This window comes from Carassius carassius, chromosome 10 (genome assembly GCF_963082965.1).
Source record: "Carassius carassius chromosome 10, fCarCar2.1, whole genome shotgun sequence".
Taxonomy (NCBI): domain Eukaryota; kingdom Metazoa; phylum Chordata; class Actinopteri; order Cypriniformes; family Cyprinidae; genus Carassius; species Carassius carassius.
In genome coordinates, this window is record NC_081764.1 from 21,646,327 (window position 1) to 21,664,532 (window position 18,206).

At 36.6% G+C, this 18,206-nt stretch overlaps 1 protein-coding gene across 4 annotated transcripts in view; it reads left to right on the top strand.

Annotated features, from left to right (window-relative positions):
• The window catches only part of enpp2 (ectonucleotide pyrophosphatase/phosphodiesterase 2), a 49,606-nt gene extending 32,243 nt beyond the window's left edge, over positions 1-17,363 (top strand). For all 4 annotated transcript variants that reach the window (XM_059560538.1, XM_059560540.1, XM_059560537.1 and 1 more), the window contains exons 22-25: positions 1,992-2,069; positions 15,445-15,577; positions 15,884-16,037; positions 16,849-17,363. In XM_059560538.1, the coding sequence (XP_059416521.1) occupies positions 1,992-2,069; positions 15,445-15,577; positions 15,884-16,037; positions 16,849-17,019 (536 nt within the window). In that variant the 3' untranslated portion in view covers positions 17,020-17,363. The remainder of the gene's footprint in view (positions 1-1,991; positions 2,070-15,444; positions 15,578-15,883; positions 16,038-16,848) is intronic.
• Positions 17,364-18,206: the final 843 nt, after the last annotated feature.

Here is an 18,206-nt window from a genome sequence, read left to right on the forward strand (position 1 = left end):
CAACCAGACAGAGCTTTTAAAGCAGTGGGCTTAATTTGTTTCTATCCTGATGATCAAGTTTATTGGACTGTATTAAATAATAAAATTAAATATTACTCTTAAAGGGGACCTATTATGCCAAATTCACTTATTTTTTGCTATTTTTTATTATTTTTTAACAGAATTTTGTGTCTGCAGTATATGTATACATCCATCCTATATAGTAAAATCCCACCCACTCCTTTTTTTCCCCCATAGTTTAAAAGCAGTGTCTCCAAATGAGTCGCTCATGTCTGCAACCAAATGTGTTTTCCCAAATCACAAGGGAAGAGGTACAATCCACGACTGGTGATGGAATGTTCCTAAGATCCTCCCATGAGTGAACAGTCTGTCTTGTTTATCTTCTCACTAGAGCAGCTAAGGGTTACACTAAAGTTGTACTATATGTATCATGTATCTTATACTGCATATCAAACATCATTACAGTTTTTACTGTGTTGTTCATCCATTGTTCAAAAAAATCTACACAATTACATTAAAGGGTTGGTTCATTGCGATTTTACTTTTTTAACGTTAGTGTGTAATGTTCCTGTTTGAGCATAAACAATATCTGGAAAGTTACGAAGCTGAAAGTTCAATGCAAATGGAGATATCGTCTTTTAAAATTCTGGTGGTTTAATGCCTACAAAAATGGCTGGTAGGGACTACAACAATTTACTTCCCAAGTTTGTGATGTAACAAACCCAGATAAACCCCACCCTTAGGGAAAAGGCAACAAAGGGGACAAGGCCATGCTTGCCTTGCTCTAGAGAACAGTAAGAAAAAAAACTAGAGATGCACGTAAAAATCTATTCATATATGATTCACAATTCTGTGTTCTAACGATTCTGATGGAGTTTAGTTTAGTCTAACAAGCTTCAAAATCAATATTCTAAAGCAGTGGTTCTCAATATTGCTCAATTGAGTCCCCCCTGCTCTGCATTCTCTTTCTCTGCATGCTCAGCTCCAACAATGATCTGTTCCAATTACACACTTATTTTCACATATCTACCGTAATGTATGAAAGCTTTAATCATGATAAAACCGTAAATTAAAAGCTAACATAAGCAGTAGAATTTACAAATAACAGCGTATCTAAAAGTACAATAAACAAAAAATATAGGCCTACCATTAAAAGCTGCGTTTGCACAGGTTCTGCAGAATCCTCCTCAATAATATCCTCTGCTGCTTGATCGGGCTCAAACTTATAAGTGATATTAATGACGCAATTGTTTACAATACGATCAGAGCACATGCTGAGGTGAGGGGCGGGACGTTTAGACATTCACAAGAGGTGGTTAAGCCAATCACAACACAGTGGGCTAGCTAACCAATCAGAGCCCATAACCTATTTCTGAGGGAGGGGCCTCATAAAAGCAGGAAATGATCAGCACATTTCTCAGAGAAGGGACAGAGCAGTGTGGAATAAAAGTAAATTATGTGAATTTTTTTTTTAAAAGCAAAGCATTAACACGTTAGACTGCACCCCATAAACATAATAAAGCCTAGAAAAAAAAACTGTGAACCACCCCTTTAATTTGGCAATTACACATTCAGAGTTATTCATTCTGAAGGAGATAAGCAACAAAGCCCTCATCTGAAGGGGGGGGGGGTGAGAGAGAAGTGCAGCTCATTTGCATTTAAAGATAGACACAAAAATAGTATGCTTTGGCTTACATACAAAAAGTTACATTTATGGCATGATATAATAAATGAGATATGGGGTATTTTGATTTGAAACTTCACAGACACCAAGACACCAGGGACACTTCTAGGGACACTTGGGACTTATATTACTTTGTTGAAAGAGACATAATAGGTCAACTTTAAAATAACAAGTAAACTGAAAAATTACTGGGTCAGAGCATTGTTTTAGTACACAAAATTGTCAATGTATTGCAAGAATTTTGACAACAATGCTTTATGATTTGATGTTTGTCTAATTTTCTCTTCCGTGATCTTATAATTTATAGAGTTGTCCTCCTCTTCAGAAGTGAGATATGATGCTGTACTCATTACCAACACTGTACCAATGTATCCAGCATTCAAACGTAAGTGTACCTTAAATAAACTATATGTAGTTAGATAGGATACTTCACCCAAAAATGAAAATTCTGTCATTAATTACTCACCCTCATGTCATTCCAAAACCATAAGACCTTTGTTCATCTTTGGAACACAAATTAATATATTTTTTGATGATATTTGAAAACTTACTGACCCTGCATAGACAGCAATGCAAATTAAATGTTCCCAGGCTCAGTTTTTCAAACTTGTCAGATCACTGTTGTTTTCAGACTGCGTGACTATATGGGGTACCATTCAGTTGCTGTTGTGTTCACATAGCATGATGTATCGGCAATGGGGTTTCACAATGCATGACTTAACAATATGCAGGGAACAGGGATTGTGTGTTCTGCAAAGAGAGTTGGAGGTAAATAATTTTGCAGTAACTGTTATGCTGATGTTGCGGCTGGTCAAGCAAATGTTTGTGCTTGTTTCTGGATGATATAATTGTATATATCTATTAAAATACTGATATTCAGGTCTATAACTCCTCCCCGAACTTCCCTTTTCTTGTATCTTGCTTTCTCATTGGCTGCAAGTCATCGCCGATGTGTTTTCAGTCAGAAATCATTGTACACAATGTGACTGTGAATCGCTGACAGCTCCAGATTTTTAGCATGCGAAATATTTTGCAGGTGTCGTTAACATGCCAGTTCCCTCCTTTCGTGTCTTTGACAATTCACACTGCGTGATGGTCACTCGCATGAATGAGTTTGCTTCCAACTTTGGGCATTTGTCTGCAATTTATCAAAACCTGTAGGCGAGTGAAAAATCATGCTTAAATTATGCAGTGTGAACTCGGCATAAGGTATAGCTTCATAACATAACGGTTAAACCACTGATGTCCCATGGACTATTTTAACAATTTCCTTACTACCTTTCTGTGCCTGGGAACATTTCAGTTGTGATTGCTGTCTATGCAGGGTCAGAAAGCTCTCAGATTTTATCATAATTATCTTAATTAGTGAAGCATCCAAAATACATTTTTGTCCAAAAATAACAAAAATGACGACTTTAATCAGCACTGTCTTCTCTTCCGGTCTGTTGTGAGCGTGTTCACGGCATTGTTGACGCTGCTGACGTGTTTTCTCGTGCGCCCAGTAACAAAGGTAACACATCAGCAGCATTGTACGTCAATTATCACAGCAGTCGCGCTCACAACAGACCCGGAAGAGAAGACAATGCTGAATAAAGTCGTAATTTTAGTTATTTTTGGACCAAAATGTATTTTGATGCTTCAACAAATTCTAACTGACCCTCTGATGTCAAATGGACTACTTTGATTATATTTTTATTACCTTTGATGTAATAAAGATGAACGGAGATCTTACGGGTTTGGAATGATGTGAGGGTGATTATCATTAATGACATCATTTTAATATTTGGGTGAACTAAACCTTTAAGTGTGTTTCTGTGTGTGCACTCGCCCTTGTAGGTGAATTCATTTCTACATCTGTCTGTGATTTGAAAGCAGTATGTGTGTGTGGCCTGTGGTAGGACTTTGAAAACATGCCACTTTATGAGAGCCACCTCTGTTTCAGGAACTGTGCATATGTGTTGTATCCCCTCATAGGAAATCGACTTGAGAAATGAGAAAAATAATTGCACGAATATTCACAGAAAAAAAAAAATTTAGATGTAAATAAAATTTTCTTTAATATGTACAAATTGACTCCCCACATGGAATCTACCTCTCTGGAATCTATATATGTCTATATAGAAGGTTTGGCAGCAGAGGTGAAATGAGAAGGCAGTGATGTATGCTGTGTCTGCTTTAGATTAGCTGTGCTGGACTCAGGCAGTTAACTGAGCTGCCACCCACATAGAAACACAACCCTTCCAATATATTACAGCACAATATGTGCTCTGTTTTTTATTTATTTATTAGGTACATTCATATATATATATAAAAAAAAAAATCACATTCATAGTAATAACCAGGGCCGTCACTAGTTGGGGCAGTGACGCAATATTTTTTTCTCTACCCTTGCTGGGTTTGTGGGGGGGCTCGGCGGGGGGCTAGACCAATATGTGGGGTGCTAAGAGAAAAAGAAATGAGGCTAAACTGGGGCTATTAAAAATTTTGATGGGGCCTAGCCCGGTTGTAGCGCCATCAGTGGCTGAGGGGGGGCCCCGGTACAGTTAACGGGCTGCGCATCGTCACAAAATCTTATAATTTCACGTTTTTAAGCCCTGTCCATTTAAACATTCAAAAGAATTTAAAGCATTCAAAAAGATCGGAAAAACTCAACTGAGTAATCCCAGGCATGTTCGGTGTGCATGCAAGAGAGATTGTCTCACAGACAGCAACACCGAACCTAGCTCTCCTTCACCTGAATTAGAACATTGATTGATGTTCTTAGTTATATATGAATCGCAGTTGTACTTTTGGGTATTCCGTAGTGAGGACATAAAGACACATACGGAAGTGCTTGGTCTAAAAAAACTACATGTGATTAATATATTCAGTTCTCCAGTAAAGAATCAAAGTTATTGTGTTAGAGTTATGTGTCCATCATTCAACATTAAACGAACAAATACAATTAGCAGTTTAAACAAGCAAACAGAAAAAGACGTGAAAGAGCCTACTTCAGCTACTGTGCGCAGTGTTCTGTGTGCACGCCAAGAGACACGTCTCAAAGTGTTTCAACACCGAAATTAGCTTCTTCTTGCTCTTGAGATGACAAATACATACAAAATGATGTCAAAATACCCGTCTTGGAGAGTATCCTCGAAAAAACTGTTGGTAATGTCTAGAGTGAAAGTAAACAGTGGAGAAAGAAATGGGATGTCTATCATTATAATGATGAATTGTCTCTTAAAGTGGCCGCGTTCAATTTACTATCTGCTGTCGGTGTCCTTAATGTTAATCCAAATGAAAGAAAGTTAACCACTCACTGCTCTTGACTGAATTACTTTGTAGTTTTAACAAGAATTAATCCCCACTCAAGCCAAAAATTATTCAGACATTTTGAGTAAGTATTTTTTCTTTAATTGCTAATGTGACCTTTTTACACCACACTGAACAAAATTAAGCATTCCCTGGTAATTGGACATAGTTGTGTTAATATTGTCGTACTAACAGTTGTCTGAATTTTTGGTTGATTGTAATTCATTACATACCTTTCTATCAAAGTTATCTGATATTATCAAGAAGAATTTGTTCTGACACAGTCTAACTACATGTTCTTGTCATATTTTATCAACATTTTCTAAACTATAGCAAATAAACTGTGATAATGTGATAAATGTGTCTGAATATATTTTGGTTTGACTATATATTAATATTAAAAGTAAAGACTATGCAGTGCTATTTTACATTTGATTATTTGGGTTCTGTACCTGGACACCTACAAACTTGAAAAAATTTAAACATTGTGTAAACAGCACAAATAAATAAATAGAAGGAACATACAAATTAAATCATTTCAAACAGGGCCTACTGGGACAACCTGCACCGGGGCCCCGCAAACCCCAGCTAGGGCCCTGATAATAACAACAGTAATAATAAAAAAATAATAAGTGAGCATGTTGATCCTTAGAGAAGTGATACCAGGGCCACTGATGGTCAAATGTATGTATTTATTTATTTAAACAACATGTCATCCTCTCTTATTACTCTGTAAAAAGTGGTAACCTACGGTGACCCAGTAGTGCACAACACAGTGAAAACACAATAAAATTAGCACAACACATTAGAAACAAGTCACAACACAATGAAATTAGCACAACACAATGGAAACAAGCCACAACACAATGAAATTAGCACAACACAACAGAATTGGTCATATGCACACAAACATATGTATTTGATACTTTTTAATGCGTCAGTTCCTCTTTAATAAATATGGCACGGCTTCTTTTTAAGCGTTGTTACAGTTGAATGAGCCAAGGGATTTAATGCAGGGTCTAATGATCTAATGAAATCCCTACTTTGATATCCAGTATATTTTCACAAACCCTTAAAGTTTCTATGGGACAGTACATTATATATCACCCCATATTATGGTGCCATTTCAATAACAGAGTGTTGACATTAAGTGCAGCTAACCAGCCTTTTTGACATATAGGCTGTTTACAATAATTACACTCACCAGTGTCTAGTTGGGACACACAAAAGTAAAAATTATGTGTTTTGCCCTGTTGTAATAACTAAGTATATCTGGGTCAGGGGTATAGGGCAGGGCTTTATTTTCCCAATCCATTGAATATTTTTAAAGAATATAATAATTAACATTCTTTATTACTATTTCATCATGTTAATGTACAATAAAACTTAAGTGCAAACATCTACCACTATATAGACTACAGCCTATAAATAATATCTAATGACTATTTACAATTATTGTAAAGAAAATACATAGTATAACACTCCACTATGGGGAAAGAGGAGAACAGGCATGAAATGCAATGAAGCGCCACCCAGGAAGGTGTCTTTATTCTTTCAAGCAGTGTAATGTTAGGTGCACAGAGAAGTCTATGTGTCTAGTGCAGATAAAGGATTCTATGGTGAGTAGAGCAGTTCTTCCTTGATCAGTGGAGAGAGGGGGGAATTCAGCCAACTAGATGGAGACTCCACGCTCACTTGGGGAAGTCAATCACTTTCTTGATAAAGAAGAGAAACAGAGGTTGGCCATGCACCCACTGAGAGCCCATACTACTCTGTTGGCGTTTATATCTCCCTCTAAGTGATTGCCACATTGACGTCAGCTGGGATCACCAGGTGTCCTCAAGATTAGCGTTGCCATGGGTGATGAGTGGGGAGCAAACGATATCTTGTCACATAAAATTCAATTTAATTTATTGCTATTTTCCCTTCGTGTAAACAGTGCATTCATAAAATACTTTCTATTCTCAATAAGTGTAAATATCATCTAAAATATGCTACTTACACTGCAAATAGCTGCTGCATTCTATAAAGGTAACTTTATTTAGTGGAAATGGGCTAACAAAACCTTAATTTGTAACATTTTACTATACAAGTAGAACCATTAGTGGCATAGAATGCAGGTAGGAACCTGGCAAAGTAGGCAGAGTGGACATCCCGCAGTGTCCTGAAGGACAATTTCTGGAAGAGTGAGCCTTGACCCCCGAAGGAGAGGGGAGATTAAAGAGGATTCAAGGCTATGGAATAGCATCCTGATCCACCACTTAACATAAGCTTCTCTGGCCGGAGGCCTCAGCGCACCACGGAGGAAATATGTAACCAAAGGGTGTCTGACTGGCCACCGAGAGGAATGTGGTACCATGTAGACCTTCAAGTTGGAGTGGGTCAACCCTGTGGAGAATCTTGAGAAATCTTCAACTTCAAAATGTACAGTATCCTCGTAGAGGGGGCTCTGGATTGGAGGATGGTCTCAACAACTTTGTTGACCCCTCAGGGGCCACATCCATAACTTCCACAGCTCCGGGCAGGGGTGAACTATGGTGCCTCTCGCTTGGAATAGGAAGTCCTTCCTGATGGTAATCTCCCATGGAAAGCCTTCGAGAAGGGACACCAGGTCCCAGAACCATACTCGGCGCGGCCAGAACGGGGACACTAGCAGTAGACAGCCCTCTCATGGTGAACTCTCTCCAGAACTCCCGAGAGCAGAGCTCCCAGTGGAGCTGGGCGAGTCAGAGAGAACCAGAGGGGACAGTGCAATGTCTCCTGAGTCACAAACAGATCCACCTGAGCTTGGCTAAAAACTCTCCATATCTGCTTTACCACCTTGGGGTGAAAATTCCCCGGTTCCCATTCTGAACTTCAGTCGCATGACTGAGTGGTTCAATTAACACAGATCTAAAATGGGACGCAAACCTCCATCCTTCTGTCCGAACGATGAAGTACCGGCTGTAGAACTTGGCCTCCTTCTTCAAGGGAGTGTTTGCTTCTTGTTATATAAAGCGTGAAGAGTAGCGGCCCTAGTACTGAGCCTTGAGGTACTCCATACTGCACTTGTGATCGATATGATACCTCTTAATTCACTGCTACGAATTGATGGCGGTCATATAAGTACGATTTAAACCATGCTAATGCACTTCCATTTATGCCAACAAAGTGTTCAAGTCTATGCAAAAGAATGTTGTGGTCAATAGTGTCAAACGCAGCACTAAGATCCAATAGAACTAATAGAGAGATACAACCATGATCAGATGATAAGAGCAGGTCATTTGTAACTAAGGAGAGCAATCTCAGTACTATGATACGGTCTAAATCCTGACTGGAAATCCTCACAGATACCATTTTTCTCTAAGAAGGAATATAATTGTGAGGATACTACCTTTTTTAGTATCTTGGACAGAAAAGGGAGATTTGAGATCAGTCTATAACAAACTAGTTCTTTGGGGTCAAGTTGTGGTTTTTGATGAGAGGCTTAATAACAGCCAGTTTGAAGGTTTTGGGGACATATCCTAATGACAATGAGGAATTAATGATAGTCAGAAGAGGATCTATGACTTCTGGATAGACTTGTGCTGGTATTCGGTAATGCGATATACCACGGTAATGAATATGCATGATATTGTTATCGGGGGCACTTCTAAATACCGTAAATAATTATATTACAAATTATTCTGAATTTGGAATGCATTTTAAGAATACTATTCCCATCAACTGGTCAAAATGCACAACACTGCTGTATGCTGCTTAAAAGACTCTGTGCGCTCTGATGTAAACAAGCACGTAAGAGAAGCACGTGGAGGAACACGTAAATATGTTTTTTCTGGAACATATTTAAATAATTTTAAATAGCCATTCAGATTTGTGTATTTGCTATGATGTTCATCACAGTGCCAAAAAGCCTGGGCCTCTGATAGTGGCCGGGGGCGTGGTCAACACGGACAAATAAAGGCTGGTCTTAAATAAAGACCGGGGAAAAATTTGTGTGGATAATCAGCAGAGTCAGGAAACAAACGTACACGCCCACTGCCGGAGCGGTACTCGTTCTCGAGTCAAGAACCAGTTGCATCGGTTTTCGGGTCAACAGTACACCGATAACTGTTTCTGTTGAACACGTCCGATTTGAGATCCGAGGAGCTGATGATACTGCACATGCGTGATTCAGCGTGAAGCAGACTGATACACAGCGCGTCAGAACCAAACTGATTCTTTTGATGATTGATTCTGAACTGATTCTGTGCTAATGTTATGATCTCTGTCCTGGAAAGCTATTGCTTTTAATTTAAAACGGTTTATATATGGATTATTTATCAAAAAGATGGAATTAGAAATAAAGGCCTGCCTCTAATAAAAGCCTGCTTCAAATAAAAGCCTGTTACCTTCTGCAGTTCAGGTAAATAAAGGCCCCCGGTTTTTATTTGAGGAATTACGGTAAATTATTTTAATCTGGACTACAACGTGCCATAAATATAGGTTGAATTTTTTTTTATTTTTTATTGTTAATTCACACTTTACATCAGAGCTTCATTTTTAACATTAAGTTAATTCATTGGTTAACATAAAGTGCCAATGACAAATTCTTCTGAACATTTATTAATCTTAGGTATTCCAATATTTAATAACACGTTGTTAAAATGTGAAGTTGCAACTGCTAACATGAACTATGACTTGTATTTTTTTTAACAAAGATTAATAACTTCTGTAGCAAATGTAGCTATTGTGAATGTTAATGGTTAACTAATGAGATTGTAAAGTGATACCTATGGGTCTTTATAGTTCTTTTGCACTTTAATCTGTACAAAACTTTTAACTTTATATATTTTTCTTTGTTTTATTTTATTTAAATATTCAGTTATTTTGTTATTAGAAAAAAGTTATTTTACCTATTTTGAGCACTTTTTAAGCTAAATTCCAATACCATGATAATACCGTTTACCGTGATAAAAGCATGAGCAATTAATCGCAACAGGAAAATTTGATACCGGCATATCCCTACTAGGGCTGCAACAAACGATTATTCATCGATTAATCGATTAATCTAACGATTATTAGAACGATTAATCGACTAATCGTTGATTATTTTACTTATTAATCAGTAGAATCTGATTGATTATTCAGCTCTTGCAATTAGTTAAAATATTGTTATACGTAATAAATAAAAGATAGTCTAATCACTTCAGCTTTGGGAAATAATATTATGTAATTACAATCATTATACAATTCATTTATTCAAATAAATATATGTGTCACACAAAATGAGATGACAGCGAAACCTTCTTATTTAACATTTAATTACTATATTATATTTAATTACTAAAATTAACTGAATGACACCTCATTCTGCCTAACATCTCCTTTCGTAAGTATATAATATGGATAAGAAACAAAATAAAGGTAAATGATTAGATGTTTTATTTTTGGATAAACAATTTTATTCACAACTACCAGTCAAACATCCAAAGTACTTGTATCCAAAGTACAGCAAAAACAGTGACATTTTGAAATATTTTTTACTATTTAAAACAACTGTTTTATATTTGAATATATTTTAAAATGTAATTTATTCCTGTGATTTCAAGGGTGAATGTTTTGCATCATTACTCCAGTCACAATATCCTTCAGAAATCATTCTAATATACTGATTTGCTGCTCCAAAAAACATTTTTTATTATTATTATGTTAAAAACAGCTGATTATAATTTTTTAAAGTTTCTTTGACGAATAGAATGTTCAGAAGATCAGCATTTATCTGAAATATAAATATTTTGTAACATTATACATGTCTGTCAATTTAAAGCATCCTTGCTAAATAGAAGTATAAATTTCTACAATAAAAATAGCAATAATAAATGTTTCTTGAGCAGCAAATCAGTATATTAGAATGATTTCTGAAGATCATGTGACACTGAACACTGGAGAAAATACAGCTTTGATCACAAGAATAAATGACATCTTAAAATATATTCAAATAGAAAGCAGTTATTTTAAATCGTTAAAATATTGCACAATATTACTGCTTTTGCTGTATTTTGGATCAAATAAATGCAGGCTTGGTGAGCAGAAGAGACTTCTTTAAAAAAAAAAAAAAAAACATTAAAAATCTTAACATTACCATTCAAAAACTTTTGATGTAGAGTAATCTCTTAAAATACCTTACTGGTTTATGATAATCAAAACAGTCCTGAGCTAGATTAAGCTTTGATCTCTGCAAACCAAACTATCACTTTAATCAAATAATTAATAATAATGTTTAATACCGTAAAACTGCTTGATTTAAGGTATTGCATAGACGTGACGTGAATGCTTTACCTAGCTCGTGCAAACATCCACATCGTGTAATAAGATGCATTTTTAACTGCTTCTTTCACACTGCTGTGATATTTTTGTTGTTGTTTATTTCGTTATTGAGAGGAAAACTGGCTTCATATATTTTCATATCCAAACGCCATTCGGTTTCTCTGAAGCAGCTCTGAGCGAGCGCTGTATCTCTTCTTCTCTTGAAATGCATCGAGGAGGGCTGAATTACAATCTTGCGCAACAGTGCCACACTGGCCAAACTGCATTATTGCAGGCTCTAAATTAGGTCAAATTAAATCAAACGAATACTCGACAACAAATATATTTGTCGACAATTTTTTATTGTCGACATTGTTGATAACGTCGTTTCAGCCCTAATCCCTACTTCTGGAAGCACCTCTTTTAGGAGCTTAGATGGTATAGGGTCTAACATACATGTTGTTGGATAGATGATTTAACATTTTTATACAAGTCTTCCTCTCCTATAGTAGAGAATGAGTGGAATTGTTCCTCAGGACTATAGGTCTATAGAATGGTTACAATTTTATCTCTAATAGTATCGATCTTAGAAGTAAAGTAGTTCATAAAGTCATTACTGCTGTGATGTTGGGAAATGTCAACACTTGTTGAGGCTCTATTTTTGTTAATTTAGCCACTGTATTGAATACATACCTGGGGTTATGTTTGTTTTCTTCTAAAAGAGAAGAAAAGTAATTGGATCTAGCAGCTTTTTATGCTTTTTTGTAGGATAGGTTACTTTCCCATCAAGAAATACGAAATACCTTTAGTTTTGTTTTCCTCCAGCTGCGCTCCATTTTCCGGGATGCTCTCTTTAGAGTAAGCTCATTATACCATGGTGTCAGACTGGTTTCCTTAACCTTCCTTAAGCGTAAAGGAGCAACTGTATTTAAAATGCTAGAAAAGAGAGAGTCCATAGTTTTTGTTACATCATCAAGTTGTTCTGAGGTTTTGGATATGCTAAGGAATTTGCATACATCAGGAAGATAACTTAAAAAGCAGTATTTTATGGTAGAAGTTATGGTTCTACCATACTTGTAACAAGAAGTAGAATTTAAAATTTTGGCTATATGAAGTTTGCACAAAACTAAATAATGATCTGAGCCGATGGGTCAAAGGACCAAGGTGGAGTCCAGGGCTCTGAGGCTGGAGGTGGAGACAGGGGATCCTCACGCCAAGGCAAAGCTGAAGACTGGAATTCCCGATGTAAATAAGAGCGCCCAGATGGCGCTGACTGAGGGTGAGCTGAGGGACCGACAGGCACCAGCGGAGATAGGGTTGAGGAACTGGATGGTTTGAAAGGAGGCGAGAGAGGGAGGCTGGGAGGGAACACAGAAGGACTTGGGCTGGGCAGAATCAGTGGAGTCGCAGGAGATTCAGGGCTGGGCGGAACCAGCGGAGATGCAGGAGATTCAGGGCTGGACGGAACCAGCGAAGACACAGGAAAATTGGGTAATGCCTCCCCAAACTAATCTATTAAAAACATCTGAAAAATGTTCAAATTAGTTGCAGCTCACCCTCAGTGGCGGGAGTGTGGGCGGGGCTTCCCTCCAAGCCGTCGATCTCCACCAAAACTCCCTCGGGAAATGACGATGTTGCTGGCTCACGCACTTGGTTAGACGCTGATCGAGGCTCAGGCTCCATGGCGACGATCGGCTTAGTCGTGATGGGCTCAGGCTCTCTGTCTGCAGTGGGCTCAGGCAGCATTTCTGTGTAGTGGAATGATGACTGGCTGGTCTCTGGTTGGAGAGTGGGGCTGGAGATATCCTCCTCAGCGGGCCAGACGGTGAAAGGTGATCCGTTATTCTCCAGCTCCCACTCCACGAAAGCAGCGAAATCCTCTTTGGGAAGTGGGTAAGTCCCTGGTGTGGTCCTCCAGCGAACGGTCGAACTGCTCCAGGCATAGGAGCTGGACAGCTGGTGTAGCCATACCGGGAGAGGGGAAAAACAAAACAAAAAAGAAAGCGAAATGCAATTAAACTCACTATTAGGTCCACTATTCTGTCACACCTGCTGGAGTGTAAATCAAGTGCACGACGAAGGAGATAGCTAAATGGTTCTTTTAATGATCCACAGGAGAAAAAAAGAGCACATCCAAAGACAAATCCAAATGAACATCAATAGCGGACAAAGGAATAATGGAGAACACAGACTTTTAAACACTGGGAATGAAATCAGTGGGTAACAGAAACAGGTTTGGGGCTAATTAATTAACTAAACAAGAAAAGGAACATGACCAAATAAAGAAACTCTGAAAGAACAGAAATCCGTAACTGTGACAACTTCTCAAAGTATACATATAGTATATAATTTAAGATATATATAATAAGTGTATAATTTAATTAGTCACAATTAAATTTAGCCAAACAACCAGACAAGTAAACACCGTCTTATATGATAAGATTCAATATAAAGAACTGTGAATAACCGTAATGCTCCCTCCCCACTTGGTACTACATACATAAGACTTTCTTCTCTCGAGAAGAAACGTCAGAGGGAGCAGAGCTAAACATCCAATGTAATGTTGGTCACACTTTATTTTAGGGTCCAATTCTCACTATTAACTAACCATTAACTTTGACTTTTGCCTCAATTAACTCCTTATTTGCTGCTTATTAATAGTTTATAAGGTAGTTGTTAAGTTTAGGGTATTGGGTAGGATTATGGATGTCATGCATTATATGTACTTTATAAGCACTAATAAACAGCCAATATGTTAATAATAGACATGCTAATAAGCAACTACCTATTAGTGTGAATTGGACCCTATACTAAAGTGTTACCGTAATGTTTTTTTAGGGACATTTACCGAAAGAACATAGGCAGCCCCCTCGAGAGCTGACTGTGCATCCCCACCCCTTTTTAGCAAGGGCAGGGAGAATGAGCAATCCTAAAGCAGCCTGCTCATATGCAAACAATACCAATCTCCTCAGAGAAAGATAGCTATAGCGAGCTCTTACTCAAAGGGGGAAGAGACCATAATATTATTATATTACAGTTTAATAATAATATTAACAACATTAATAATATAATAATAATAATAATACATGTAATTAATAATATACAAATATTAAATAAAAAGACACAATCAGTTAACAAATTTTTAAGACTGGGGTGGATACATTTTATCCATCTCTGATAATCACAGGTTTCTATTGTCAGGTAGGTTTGTTTGTGCATTAAACTCGAGGCCACAAAAAAATCATGTTGTTCCTTCAACATAAGAAGTCATGGCCACGAGAAATAGATATTGTTTCCTCAACATAGGACCTCGAGGCCACGACTTTTCTTATCGTGTGGCCACGACATAAGGATGTCGTTATCTTGACAAAATGTTCTTGTGGTCACGACATATTATCACATTCCCAATAGTTAATATATTATTCCCAAAAATTAATATCTTATGACCAAGACAAAATATCACAGCCCCACTAGTTAATATGTCATGACTGCGACAAAAATAATTGAACCGAGCATAGCCCCTCCCGGTCACCGTAGTTCTGGCTTATTTCCGTTGTGTTGTGGCTTGTTTTTGTTGTGTTGTGGAGATTTTGTTGTGTTGTGCACTACTGGTCCACCCTAGTAACCTGCAGTTGTTACCTTAAAGAACTATTTCTGCATGAAATAGACTCAAATAAACTCATTAAAAATTGTTGGTATAAATTAACTTATTTAGGTTGATTTAGCTAAATTCATATTTTGGAGAAAATAATATTAATAATAAAAACAACAATAATAAAAAAAAATAAAAAAAATAATAATAATTTAAGAATTACAGCAGGATTGCAACATCAAACTTTCTGTTAATAATTAGTGAGCATGTTGATCCTTAGGGAGGTTATATACATTAGTTTCCCTATGCAGAAACCAGTCTGAAACCTCCCAAAGGAAGTAAGAACAAACATCTGAGGCCACATTTTAATTTTCTAAAAAAAAAAAAAAAAAACAAGAGGCAAAATTGTCTTGTGATTTTTCTTTTCTTTCATATGTTATTTATTTTCAGATTTGCAACAAACTTAGAAATTCTGGACATCAATTAATGTGCTAATCTCTAATCTCTTTGTTCTGTCCTTTAAATATCCATATGTCTTCATATCTGTCTTTTAACAATTCATATTTCTGTCTATGTATCGCTCTCTTATATCTTTGTTTGGTTGTTTCAGGTGTGTGGGGTTATTTTCAGAAATCACTTGTTAGACGTTATGCTAGTGAGAGAAATGGAGTGAATGTGGTTGTTGGACCCATCTTCGACTATGACTACAATGGCCTTAGGGATTCAGCAGAGACAATAAAACAGTAAGTTGTCTCCACTGTTTCAGACAAATTATCTTAAGTGCACCAGCAGTTGACATGTTTTTGAGTCAGTGTTTATCTTATGTGAATGACTCCACATGCAGCATCAGCTGTCTTTGCCGTTTCTGCCAATGTTGTTTTAACAAACAGTATGTGAGTGAGTGTCTGTGGTTTACAGATCCATGCTGCAATTTATGTTATCTGATTGATGACTAGTTGACATAGTCCTTACAAGTGGTACAAGTCCTAAAATGTACTTGAATTTATATAATCCTTAATCTGAGTATGTAACTCTTCCTTTGTTCACAGGTATATCAGTGGCTCTGTGCAAATTCCAAGTCATTTCTACATTGTGATTACAAGTTGTCTGGATTACACACAGACTGTTGACTCCTGTACTGGTCCTCTCAGTGTGTTCTCTTTCATCCTTCCACACCGATCAGATAATGATGAAAGCTGTAATGTAAGTCCTCTTCTCTTCTCTTCTCTTCTCTTCTCTTCTCTTCTCTTCTCTTCTCTTCTCTTCTCTTCTCTTCTCTTCTCTTCTCTTCTCCTCTTCTCCTCTTCTCTTCTCTTCTCTGCCATGCTATTGATTAAGGCACATTCACAGTAAATATATTTGTAAATGGAAGCTTATACTGGCAGCCTGACAGTGCCACTGTTATGATTGATAGTACTGTAAATATGCAAGTATCCAGCTATTAGAAGAAATTCTGCTAAAAAAAAAAAAAAAAAAACCTTTTAACAACCCTACCTAACCCAGGTTACATTCATGCCATTTAATCATTTTTATATTCTGTAGTGGTACACATCAGTCAAGTCTGCTTTATTGTCAATTTCCAAATGTACAGTACATACATACATAGAATTGCGTTACTCTCAGACCCCGGTGCATACAGATAACATTAACATTAAAGCCTAAAAATCTAGATCAAATATAACATGTATATACAACTATACAATAAGGGAATGTAAAAAAAGGCATATAGTAAAATTAAAAATAAAGTTAAATAAAGCAGTGCAAGGCAAATGACAGATAAAGTGCAAATAAATGAAGTGAACAACAGTGGAGATAAAAGATTTTTAGTGCAAAAAAAAAAAAAAAAAGTAGAAAAGTCACAGATGTGGCAAATAGAAAATAGGATGAAATTAACCCAGTATATCTTTTGTTGCAGAGGCTGAATAGTTTGAGCGAGTTAAAATTGTGCATGTTTGCTGTACAATAACAGACAAAAACTGCTTTTTGAGTGTATAACATACTTCTCTTCATCCAGAGTTCAGAGGATGAGACTAAATGGGTTGAGGAACTGATAAAGACACACACAGCACGTATAAGAGACGTGGAGTTACTTACAGGACTGGACTTTTATCGACGCACCAGCAGGACCTATGAGGAGATACTCTCTTTAAAAACATACTTACACACATATGAGAGTGAGATCTAAACCACTGCATCCTTGTATTAGCATTTTCTTCATCTTAACTGTTGGGATGCAGAATGAAGTGTATATTTTCATACAAACTTTCATATTTATTGTTCTTATATTGCTAATCCTTAACTGATTTTTTAAACATTCTCCTCCTTTATTACAGTGATTTATACGCATGAGCATTTTTTTTTAAATACTATACTATACTATTATAAATATTTTGACCTGTGATGTTTGATGTGTTGTATGTAACAGAATTTAAAAGATCTCTGTACTGTAAAATGTAATCAGACTTGTTCTCTTGTGACATCTGTGAGTTGTTTCGTTTGTTTATTATGTCATTAAACAGTTTGCACAAAGTTCTTCAGCTCATTTTAAAGAGAATAGTATTTACTGGTGGTTTGGCAGTTTGCATGTTATTTTCCAAAGGGGGATACTTGTTGTGTTACCCTTTTCACTATGTTTTTATTTTATGGATCAATGATAAATATACAACAGCCTCTGTTTGTATCTTGCTGTCCAGATTTAATTTCCATGAATGTATGTAGCACCATTTAATACAACAAAAGTTGCCCAAAGTCCCAATTCACAATCTAAAATAATGAATCAAGAAAGAATAAACAATTGCAGTTGATAAATCCTTCATAAAGGTTCCCATATAGTAGATTAGGTAATATTTAGAGTACTTCTGAGGGATTCCATCATTAATGAATAACTACACAAGAACAAATGATTTAACACAGTATTACCACTTCAGTAACTACTAGTATCTAACAAGAAATTCTGAATAATAATTAGTAAGTAATAGTTCTTAATCTAATGTGGTAGTTCACTATTAGATAATCAGGAGCAATTTTTTTCCATACCTCCCCAAGAAAAACTAAGAATTACTTTATACAGGTTCATAATTAATATGAATAATGCATGATGTATAATTAATTCCAAAGTGAAGGTCATGGTAACGCACTAGTACGGAAGTTCTAAGCGTCCATGCATTATATTTTTTTTCCTTCTTGTTTTCTCGTTATCTCGACATAACGAAAGTCGTTTTCTAATTATAACGACTACATTTTCTCATTACCCGAAATAACGAAAGTCGTTTTCTCGTCTTGACTTAATTTTCTCTAAGAAGTTACAAAACTGTACCAACAGGTGGCAGTATAGACCTGAATATAACTGATGGGGTGTTGTACACTATCCAC